We start from the raw sequence: 11,179 nt of genomic DNA, 5'->3' as shown, positions 1-11,179 counted from the left end.
TAGTAGTTTGATAATTGACAGAAAATATGGTAAAAGAACACCTGGTTTTTTGAAGAACTCAGACCAAAATCCTCTCTAAATAATGATCTTGTGGGGAAGAGAAAAGGTGACGAGGTATGCCACGATTAAATATCAGAACTATAGAAACATTCCCTATAAATGTGGGATAGTAATGAATGGGTGTAGACTAGTTCAAGGACATAGTTTAAGGAAGGTAAATCCAACTACCAGTTATGACAAAATATAACTCAGAAATATTTAGGGATATAACTTCTAAATTTGATGTTATGGGTAGGAGTGTGTGACTATTTAATGCTACACAGAAACAGATCATAAGTTTTAAAACTGAGTTGTTAAAAACATTTTAAGAGGCACGCACGGAAGACCCGTGCAACTGCTGCAGTGTCTCCTTAAAGACCAGAAAATGTCTCATCCTAAAGACAAAAGTCCCTGTTTTCTCGATTCATCCCACGATTCGGCCCACATCCCTTAGCACTATTTGCATGCCCATCATTTAGGCAGAATGCCACGGGGACGAAGTTAAAAGCAGAATTCATCTCTCTCGCCTGAAACACATTTTGTTCCTTTGCCAGAATAGGGTGCAGCGACTGGCTCTTCAATTTCTGACCCCTCCCAAACCCCAGCGTCCTGTCCCTGTCTCCATACTACCTGTCCTTGGTGGCAAAGGAATCGCGAATTCTAGTTGGTTGAGCTCGAGCCTTCCTTCGTCAGCACGCTTACGATTGGTTGGCAGAGCGGGAGCGGGAGCAAACGCCCAGCCTGGCCAGACAGTGGAAGGTGGATTGGCTCATCCTACAACTAGAGTTTTTCCCCACTGGCTGGTGGATTGGTGTCACGTGATATGAAACAGCTCTTTATTTGCCGAGAATGGTGCCATGGGGTCCAGAGACGTGGTCTGGTTGGCTGGAGTGAATCCCAGCTCCCTGCTAGGTGCCCCAGCCGGCTGTTGCTATGTGTCCCTGGGCCCTCTGGTGCTGTTCAGGGCTCCGCTCTCCCGGTTTTCCAAGCGCCCGTAGCTGACAGGGCGTGGGAAGAGCTCGACCACTGTTGGGCATTGAAGAAAGGCGGGACTGGGGGAAGATGGGAGGGACTCTCGGCGACGTTACCGGGCGTGGGCCCGGCTTCCAAGGTCTCTGGCCTTTGCCGCCTGCAGTGTCCCGACGCTTAAAACAAAGATTCATTTCGCTGTGTTGATGCTCGGTCCCTTAAGCAAAGCTTCTCGTTCTGCTTATACAAGATAAAACCAAAGCTCTCGGGAATGCTGACAAGCAGGGTGGTGTCGGGCAAGACCCTCATGTCAAGGCCTCTTTTTGGACCTTAGCCGTATCTTCAGGGATTGCTGGCGATTGCTCTGGTCTCTATCTCCGCCAAATTCTAAGCGTGGGATTCTCAGGTTGACGTGGTCCCTGGCTCAGGCGGACAAACTGCTCATTCTCAATATGCAGGCACTAGGGTTCCACGGGGCGTGTCGTTGGGTGGCCAAGGAGGTTATTTGTCCAAACGCGGGCAGAAGCTTCCGCGCCGCGCGGAGACTCCCGGGAGCGCGCGCGGCCGGTCGCCTAGGCGACTAGGGAGCAGAGGCGGGGCTATGCTGCCAAGACCCCGCCCCAAGCCTCCGGGCCCCGCCCCCGACAGCGCTGCGGCTCACGCTCGGGCTCGGGCGCGCGCTACGGCGCCAGGGAAAGCCGCGGCGGCGGCGGTGGCCGCCGCAGGAGGGGAACTGGGCGTGGAGGCGCGAGGGGCGGGGCGGGCGGGCAGCACTGCGGGCCCGCGGCTCGGGCGGCTCCGGAGGCTTCCACTCCCTATAGCCCTCAGTGCCTGCCGGCGCCTGCGGGGCTGCACTGCCGCCCAGATCGGCCCATGCCCAGGGCCGCTGCTGCCTCCGTCGGCGCCCGGGAGGCCGCGGCGGCTGTGAGGTGGGGGCAGCCGCGGAAGGCGGCGGTGCCGGCTGCCGGGGCAGGGTCCGGGGGCTCAGCGCCGCGGGCGTAGGTCTATGTCGCGGGCGGCGGCGGCGGCGGCGGCCGCGGAGGGACGATGCGCGAGTACAAAGTGGTGGTGCTGGGCTCGGGCGGGGTCGGCAAATCCGCCCTGACCGTGCAGTTCGTGACCGGCACCTTCATCGAGAAATACGACCCCACCATCGAGGACTTCTACCGCAAGGAGATCGAGGTGGACTCGTCGCCGTCGGTGCTGGAGATCCTGGACACGGCGGGTACCGAGCAGTTCGCGTCCATGCGGGACCTGTACATCAAGAACGGCCAGGGCTTCATCCTCGTCTACAGCCTCGTTAACCAGCAGAGCTTCCAGGACATCAAACCCATGCGGGACCAGATCATCCGAGTGAAGCGGTAAGAGGGTCGGGGGCGCGAGCAGGGGGTTTCGCGGTTCAGCCAGCAGCCACCGTCCGGGAGCCACATCTTCTACCCCGGTGCTCTGGGGTGGCCGTGGGCAAGAGGAGTTAGTGTCTAGGGAGATGGCTCTAGGGTCTTACGCTTTATAATACACGCACACACACACACACACACACACACACACACACATATACACATATATGTGTATATATATATATATATATGTGGTTTTTTTTTTTTTACTAGCATCACCATTATCATCATCTTGAATCTCAAATTGAGTGCTTTGTTTCACAACTCAAATTTGGCATCCAGTGAACCCAACAGCACAGCTCTTTGTCTCTTAGATGTTAGTAGCGCTTGTGCAGTACCCCAAAAGAAACAAAGTTTAAAACTTGCGGAGGTTTGTGGGGAGCGGTGAGGAGTGGGTAGGTTTGTGTTGGAAAGAGAGCGGCGTGCAAGTATAGTGGAGACATTTTCAGACTGAACAAAAAAAAAATTTACCTTTGCAATATTTGAAAGCAAAAATTGCTCACACATACGTACTGAAAAACGTCTAATAGAGAGGAAAGAGACCTTTCTCATCTCATGAAAGATTGGTGCCAAGGAGTTTCACAAGACGTTTATGAACTCTTTAAGACGAAACTTTAAAGATAGATTATCAAATTATTTGAAGACATCATAACAGCTCAATGGGGTGGAGAGAATATTACCAAATAGGAGCACAAATATGCCATTCAAAGAATGCGATTTAACTTTTCTTTTTTAATCTAGCAGCCTATCTCCCTCAAAAAATGAAAGTGGGGGGAGACATTCCTGGAAACAACAGAAGTTTCTTCAAAGCTGTAACTTAAGTATGTTATCTAATGTAAAGTTAATGCAGATAAACTATTAATATAAACTCTCAAAAGTATGCATTTTGGAAATGGGCTAGTAGCTTAAATGGCTTAAAATGTTTTCTCATAAATTGATTATTTTTTTCTTATTTCAAGCAGTAGAAATGTAACATCTTCAAAGTTTTAGCACATTTTTCTAATTATTTAATTACGCATTACTGTTTCGTCTGGTTCTTATAATTAGTTAATAATTGCTAATAATTTTTGATCTGGCATTATTTTCTTTTTCCTACATAATCCTACCTACAGCCCTAAATTGCAAGACATTTACAGAAAGATAGTTGTAAATATACTGTAGACACAATCGCATTACAAGTCGTTCTGAGTCTTCTCATTGGGGAAGAACAAGGACCAAATCACGTGTACTCGGGATACTCAAAACTTATTACCCGAGCTGGATTTTTAATGCAACATATGAGATCAAAGGGAGGTCCTCTCACCATGCCTCCCACTTAACTCATTGAATATTCACTGTAGTAGCTAAACTAAAATTTTGTATATTTTTCTTCTGTTAAGTTTCAAACTGGATAGAAGTGGATATTTTCATGGCCTTTGCTGCAGTTCTAAGATCTGTGAATCTGGTAGCTTTTTACTTTTCTAGTCTCATTTAATGCATTTTATTTAACCCGCTGTATCTAAAATACATAATCAATATTCAAAAATTATTGACATATTTTACTTTTCTGTACTAAATTTTAAAATCTGGTGTGTAATTTACACTTAAAACACATTCCAGTTCAGACTAGCCATATATTAAGTGTTCAGTAGCCACATGTGGCTGCAGACCACCGCATTGGACAGTGCAGGTCTAAGGTGTATCTATTTTAGGAAAATACGTCTCTAAGTCTCAGTTTCCTTATCTGTGAAATAGAATATAGCATGCACCTCTTACAGTCTTTGCTAGGATTAAGTGAGATAATATATTTTAAGGTACCCAACACAATATCTTGAACAAAAAAATTTCTCCATAATTCCAGTGTTTCTTTTATTAGTAATAACTTAGTCACCCTCTGCTTTTTAAATTTTAACCTTAATATAAATGTAATAGAGGAAATAAATTTATGATTGCATTTTGAAATTCGTTAACTAGTGTATACAAATGAGACTAGAAAGCAATTAAGATTAAAACAATCCTTGGAAAAATTTTGTTGATGTTCTCTTAAAATACTTTCCTTTATTAATGATTTGATGGGAAAGGGTAGGAAAATGAATATTTAACTGCAAGTCTAACATTAATGCATGGCCAAACACTGAATTGGAGCTTTTCATTGGATCGTTATTGTATGGAATGTTTTGTTCTTAAAAAAATCAAATAGGCCCATACTCCCTTAAGTAGTTACACACGCATATATATACACACAACCTCATGTCAAAGCCAAGTGGACCAACTGAAAATGACTGTATATAAATAAATTCATATGCTTTCTTTAACTTTACTTTGTATGAGATCACACACAGAAGAGTGATAGGGATACAGAAAATGTTTCAAGTGAAATAAAACTAGAATTCTTTCCAATTTCATAGTTGCTCTTCTCACCCCTCTCAGGGTAAGCCATGGTCCTGACTTGAAGTATTGTGGAGCATGCTACCCAAGGCCTGTTCTTAGGATAAAGCCCAGGAATCTTGAACATGACCTTCCCAGTCAGAGCGTGCTCTTGTCCCTCCCTGCCTTTGTAGTCTCACCTCTTGCAAGCCTCCTCATATCTTAGATTCCAGCACTCAGACCTTTCAGTCTCTTGAAAGCGCCTATCTCTGGGTTTTCCTTCTACCTATGGAAATGGTCTACCCTTTCACAGAGTTCGTTCCTACTCTTTTGCTCCTCCCTACTTCAACAGTTTACCCTTCAGGGAAGCCTCATCCCTGACTGAATTAATTCCTTGCCATCTTCCCACACTAGATTAACTTCATGCCTCACCCCTTCTTTCAACCATCTGTACCTTAGTGGCACTTCAGTGGTACCGTACTTCCCTCTTCTTGTAGCACTCATGAAAGCTGAATTATTTGTGGGGTAGTTTACATGCAGTCAGTTTTTCTCATTAAACTATAATCCCATGTGGCTAGCATAGCTCCTGGTACATAGGAAACAGTCTAGAAAAATATGTTGAAAAAAAACTAGTATTCAAAAGAAATATTTTTATTATCTTTTGGCTTCAGTTTCCCCAAACATTTTAATTATCTAAATGGAATAGATCAGTGGTCCCCATACTTTTTGGTACCAGAGACCGGTGCTTCGATGAGAATCTAATGCCTGATCATCTGAGGTGGAGCTGAGGCGGTGATACTAGTGCTGGGGAGCGGCCGCAAATACAGGTAAAGCTTCCATCACTCACCTTCTACTCACCTTCTGCTGTAGGGCTCGGTTCCTAACAAGCCACAGGCTATACCAGTCTACAGCCCTGGGGTTGAGGACCCCTGGAGTAGATGATCCTTTAAAGCTCATTTTGTGGGTGGAGTAGATGATCTTCCTTTAGCTCTAACATTCTATGAGAGTTCTGTCTCATGAATGGGGCAGTAGGGGAAGAGATAAAGTTTAATATGAACCTCAAAATATTAGGAGTACAGTGTCTTCCTGATAAGAAATGACATAGGAAATGCATAGAATATGTTTATTAACTGTTAAATAGACCAGATTGGCTAAACCAGGAATTTATATAGAAGTGTGAGAGGGGGTAAAACTAAAAAAATGTAAAGTTAAATTAGAAGGTTAAACACTTTGGATTTGATCTTAGTAGTCTAGGACCGTGATCAAAATTGTTATAGAAATAATAATCCGGTGGTGATATGAAAGATGGCTTAGTGGCAATAGACCATAGTCAGAAGAAATAGTGTGATAATCTAGTTCTAATGAAGTATAAAAATTCTGAATTAGCATGATGTCTGTAGGAGCACAAAGAAAAGAACAGATTTAAATAATGTTGTAAAGAATGAATTAACTGAGTGGGAAAGGGAAAGGTCAAAAGTAACCTTGACATTTTGACACGAGTGAATAGAATTATGGAGGAATAGCTGGGGGAAATTATTTTAGCTTTGAAGATGGTAACCATCCAGATAGATGCAACTAATAAGAAATTAGAATATTTGAATAAAGCCTGAAACGTCAGTTTATGTGTGAATATAAAGACTCAGGATGATCTGCGTAGTTCAGATTTGGAGAGTTGATGAAATCTTTTGGGTAGAGTATAGAGAGATAGAAATGAATGGATACAGCCGGGAATAAAAATTAGAAATGAATATGGCCAAGGATAGAACTTGAGAGTTGTAAGATATATAGAGACTTTATACTTTGCAGTAGGCTAGAAGGCATGGGGCATTTTAAGATTGGGAAAAGGAATGGGAAAAGGGTGGTCGATTTGTACTACCCAAAGTAAATAAGTTGCTATTGTTGTTAATATTATAATTAATATTTCTGTATCATTTAAGTGATCGCTTTCTAATGACACAAATGATTTGCACTTTTTCTCCTCATGATAAGTTGCCATATAAAAACCTACTCTAAAATAGGGGCACATTGCCAATTGCTACACATAAATCTTGACCCTTAATAGATTGATGCTGTGAGCCCAAACCAGGGAACCCATCAAATGATATTTGTCCCAAGTAAGTGAAACTTCTGGATTTTGCCATCATTCCTTCCTCTGCAAACACCTTCTTCCCCAGATTGACACCTCCACTAACCAAAATTGTAATCAAAATCTGGGCCTCCAAGGTACAGAGCGTAATAGCTATGAGTCACTTTTTATAGCCCAGAGATTTTTTTCTGAAAGGGGAACATGTTTTTGCTGCATTGTAAAACTAGAAAATTACAGTGTAGTTTTCTTTTAGCTATCCCAAGACTGGAATTTTTTGTTTACTTTGCAGATGGAGTCGATGATCTCCCTTTAGCTCTAACATTCTGTGAGTACTTCCATCTAGTTGGCTCAGTGAGGGAAGAGGTAAAGTTTAATATGAATCTTGAAGAATCAGCAGCCTGTGATGTGCAAATCTTCTCTAGTTAAGATTTGGTAATTCTATCAAAATCTGTAATCGAAGGAATCATTGTAATGATTTTTTTAAGGGAGAGAGGGCAAAAGCAATTTAAGTAGCCAGCCAACCATTCTACTGCACACAGATAAAAGATATCAGCTGTCCCTGCATATTGATAAATCAATCTTCCGACAAGAACAAATGGGTTATTTGAAAGATTATATGACTGACCACTGAATGAAAAATATTCAGACCACCATGCAATTGCATGACGTTGACTTTCTAGCTCTCCTTTAGGAAAAAGTTAGATAATTAATTAGCAAGTAAACATTAGAGAGAAGGTACAGAAACTGATAAAATGTCTCTATACAACCAGTGGAAGTGCCAACAAAGTTGTGTTACTTCCTTTGTGTTACTTGAGTAATCTCTACATGCTATCTTTTATGAAATTATGTATGGTATATTAAAATGCATAGATTATACATTTATACACATTTCTAAGGAATGATCTTTATATAAAACCATATATAGCATACTTAATTTAAGGAATTTTTTTTTTAAAGATAATGTTTATTTTACATAGTTTTTCTCGGCCATTGTCTTCAGAGCCTAAATCCCTGGGGAAAGATATGTGATCACACTGTAGGGTTTCCTTTGCTTTTGTTTCAACTTTGCCCTGTTATATGTTCTTTCTTACTGTTTTCTTACATGCTTATATTTTTCTGGCCTATAGTATGTATAAAAAGTTGTAAGATCTTTAATCCTTTTTTTTTTCTTTTGAAAAATCTAAGTATGTATATGAGTATACTTTCAAAGGAGATCAAACTGGTAGATATAGAATAGTTACAAAGTAAAAATGTAGAGATGATATTTCTGTAAGAAATGTATCATGAAATTTTAATAGTGTGCAGAAATATGCCTTATATATTTGCCTTTTTATTTATTTGTTGCTTTGATGGTTATTGTTTATTATATTAAATTTTTTTCTTTGCCTAACAGGGAAAAGTTTCTTAAGCATACCTTTATGCCTTACCAGATCAAACTGAGTCTTTTAGTAGAATAATATCAATAATGGTAATGCTGTGCTATTAGACATCTGCATTTTAACGTGTATAAGAAAACTATAAATATATCGGTAAAGTTTAAGGTAATCAAAATATTTAAAAATAGCTTATTTCTAGTTGGTAAGATTTTAAGATGGTACATACTAAACATACTATTTAAATAGATTTAACTTTATATTTTTAAAAGATTGAAACCTCTTTGAAAATAACAGATTTAATAGTCCAACTGTTTTGCCTTTTATTCTTATGGGAAAAGTCTAATAGGAAACACCTATATTACCCTGATTTTTAATAAATTTCAGTTTAAATTGAGGGTCACTGCCATGAAATAAGTTCTTTAAAGCTGTGAGTCAATATAAGGTAACTGAGTATCTGAATCAAATATCAACAGCATATTATATTGAAGTCATGGTTTGGGAGGTCTAGCAAGAAAGCAACAGTTGGAAGTCTTTGGAAGTTTGATGCGTTTAATTACTTAATGTTGGAAATGTATTTCTCACACATGGCTGAAAACTATCTGAATAAGCTACTTAAAATAGATTATAGCTTGTAAATTAAGTACACTTGTAAATCACATATTCTGTTTTACTCAGAATGCTGAAATGTAATCACTGGCAGAATGGGATAGGTGGTTGTTTTTTGTTTTGTTTTTGTTTTCTCTAATATGTTTTTTTTATTTTAAATTTTTTAAAGTGATACAGTTATACAAACCATCAAGTGATCCCCTGATGTTTTTTGATGTTTTTGTTTTCTCTGTGCTTAATAAGTTTTAAGGTTTGAAAACATACCAAAATTGATATTTTAGGGAGAAATACAACAATGATTTATCATTTTTGTAGGTTTTTAAAATTTATTTATTTGTATTAAGATATAATTGGCATATAGCATGGTATTAGTTTTAGATTTTTTCACTTAGTAAACCTATCCAAGAGTAACATTGTAAACCTTTATTTAAAACATTTAGGAGTGTTATTTTTCATGAAACAATGATTTTATATATGTATATATTGCAAAATGATTACCAAAATAAGTTTACTGATGAGAACTTTTATGATCTACTATCTTAGCAACTTTCAATTATACAATGTAGTATTGTTAACTGTTGTCACCATGGTATATATTACATCCCCAGTACTTATTTATCTTATAACTGGCTGTTTGTACTTTTGACTACCTTCAGCAGTTCCTCCTTCCCCATGCTGAGACCTCACTCCACGCTGGCCTCACGTCTGGCAACCACCAATCTGTCCTCTAAGAGTTCTTTTTTCTTTTTTTTCCCTCAGATTCCATACATACGTGAGATCAGACAGTATGTGTCTTTCTCTGTCTGACTTATTTCACATAGCATAATGCTCTCAGGGTCCATCCATGTTGTTGCATATGGCAGAATTTTCTTCTTTTTTACAGCCTGATGTAATTCCACTTGTTTACTTTGCTTTTGTTGCCTTTGCTTTTGTTACCAAATCTGAAAAAAATCATTGCCAAGACTGATGTCAACGAGCTTAGCCCATATATCTTCTTCTAGGAGTTTTATGATTTCAGGTTTTACATTCAAGTCTTTAACCCATTTGAGTTGATTTTTGTGTAAGGTGTTAAGATTGTGATCTGGTTTCATTCTTTTGCGATGGCTATCTAGTATTCCCAGCACCATTTATTGAAGAGACTGTCTTTTCTCCATTGTATATTCTTGGCACCTTTTTCATAAATAAGTTGATGATATATTCATGGGCTTATTTCCAGGTTCTCTGTTCTGTTCCATTTATATTTGTGTCTGTTTTCATGTCAATATCATACTGTTTTGATTATTATAGCTTTGTAATATAGTTTGAAATCAAAGAGTGTCATTCCTCCAGCTTTGTTCTTTCTCAAGATTACTTTGGCTATTTTGGGTCTTTGTAGTTCCACACATATTTTAGGATTCTTTGTTCTATTTCTGTGGAAGATACCAATGGAATTTTGAAAGGGATTGCACTGAATCTGTAGATTGCTTTGTGTAGTTTGGGCATATTAACAATATTCTTCCAATCCATAAGCACAGAATAGCTTTCCATTTATTTAAGTCTTCTTCAGTTTCTTTTATGATTGTTTTACAATTTTTTAAATTGTTATCTATAAAAATATTGAAATAATAACACATCTCCATCTACTTCTGTACATTCACTCAGCACTGGCTTTCACATTTCCTTAATCATGGCCCTCAGTAACAAACACATTTTACATTGTGACACAGTGCATACACAAGCATAAATACACATAACTGAAACAAAGTTTCATGAAACAATAGTTGCACTTGTTTTGTTGCTTGTATTATACTATTTTTATTGTTTTTTTATTTCATTTTTAAATGCTCCTCTTGATCCACTAAATTGATTTTCACACCCAATTTGAAAACTATTATCCTAAAACATTTAACTCTAAGCAAAGTAAATTGAACTATCTCTTTAATATTTTGAAACAACTTTTCTCTTTCTGCTTTTCCAGTTTCCATCAGTGCTATGTAAGTGCTATGAAAATGAAATACTCCCCAACATGAGTTAGTAATGCTACTCCTTAACAGAGAAAGATAACATGGAAAAAAAATAATAAAGTGTATCTTTTGAGGAAGCATTTATTACTATTGTGCATATTAGAAATGTGAGGACGTACTTCTGTAATTTTGTTCATTCTGATTAGGCAGGGACCTCCCACAGAAGAAGCAGAGAGGGAAATTGGTATCTACTTAGCTATTTTAAAAGTGCAGTTTCCTGAGCTTGGGCATAAATTTAGGAGGATAATAGCAACACTTCTCAAAACTGAAGATGAAACATTTTATTTGACCCATACTTCTGAACCCTGTTGCAACAGAATGTTGTTCCCTCTCAGCACATTTTATAAAATGGCATTC

At 39.1% G+C, this 11,179-nt stretch overlaps 1 protein-coding gene across 1 annotated transcript in view; it reads left to right on the top strand.

Annotated features, from left to right (window-relative positions):
- Positions 1-1,771: 1,771 nt before the first annotated feature.
- RAP2A (RAP2A, member of RAS oncogene family) overlaps positions 1,772-11,179 on the top strand; it is a 30,552-nt gene continuing 21,144 nt past the window's right edge. Inside the window, exon 1 of the mRNA XM_011385482.2 lies at positions 1,772-2,369. Coding sequence (XP_011383784.1) covers positions 2,056-2,369 — 314 coding nt within the window. The 5' untranslated portion in view covers positions 1,772-2,055. The remainder of the gene's footprint in view (positions 2,370-11,179) is intronic.

This window comes from Pteropus vampyrus, unplaced genomic scaffold (assembly GCF_000151845.1).
Source record: "Pteropus vampyrus isolate Shadow unplaced genomic scaffold, Pvam_2.0 Scaffold729, whole genome shotgun sequence".
Lineage (NCBI taxonomy): Eukaryota > Metazoa > Chordata > Mammalia > Chiroptera > Pteropodidae > Pteropus > Pteropus vampyrus.
The sequence above is the reverse complement of the archived record's forward strand: the minus strand, read 5'-3'. Positions and strand labels throughout refer to the sequence as shown.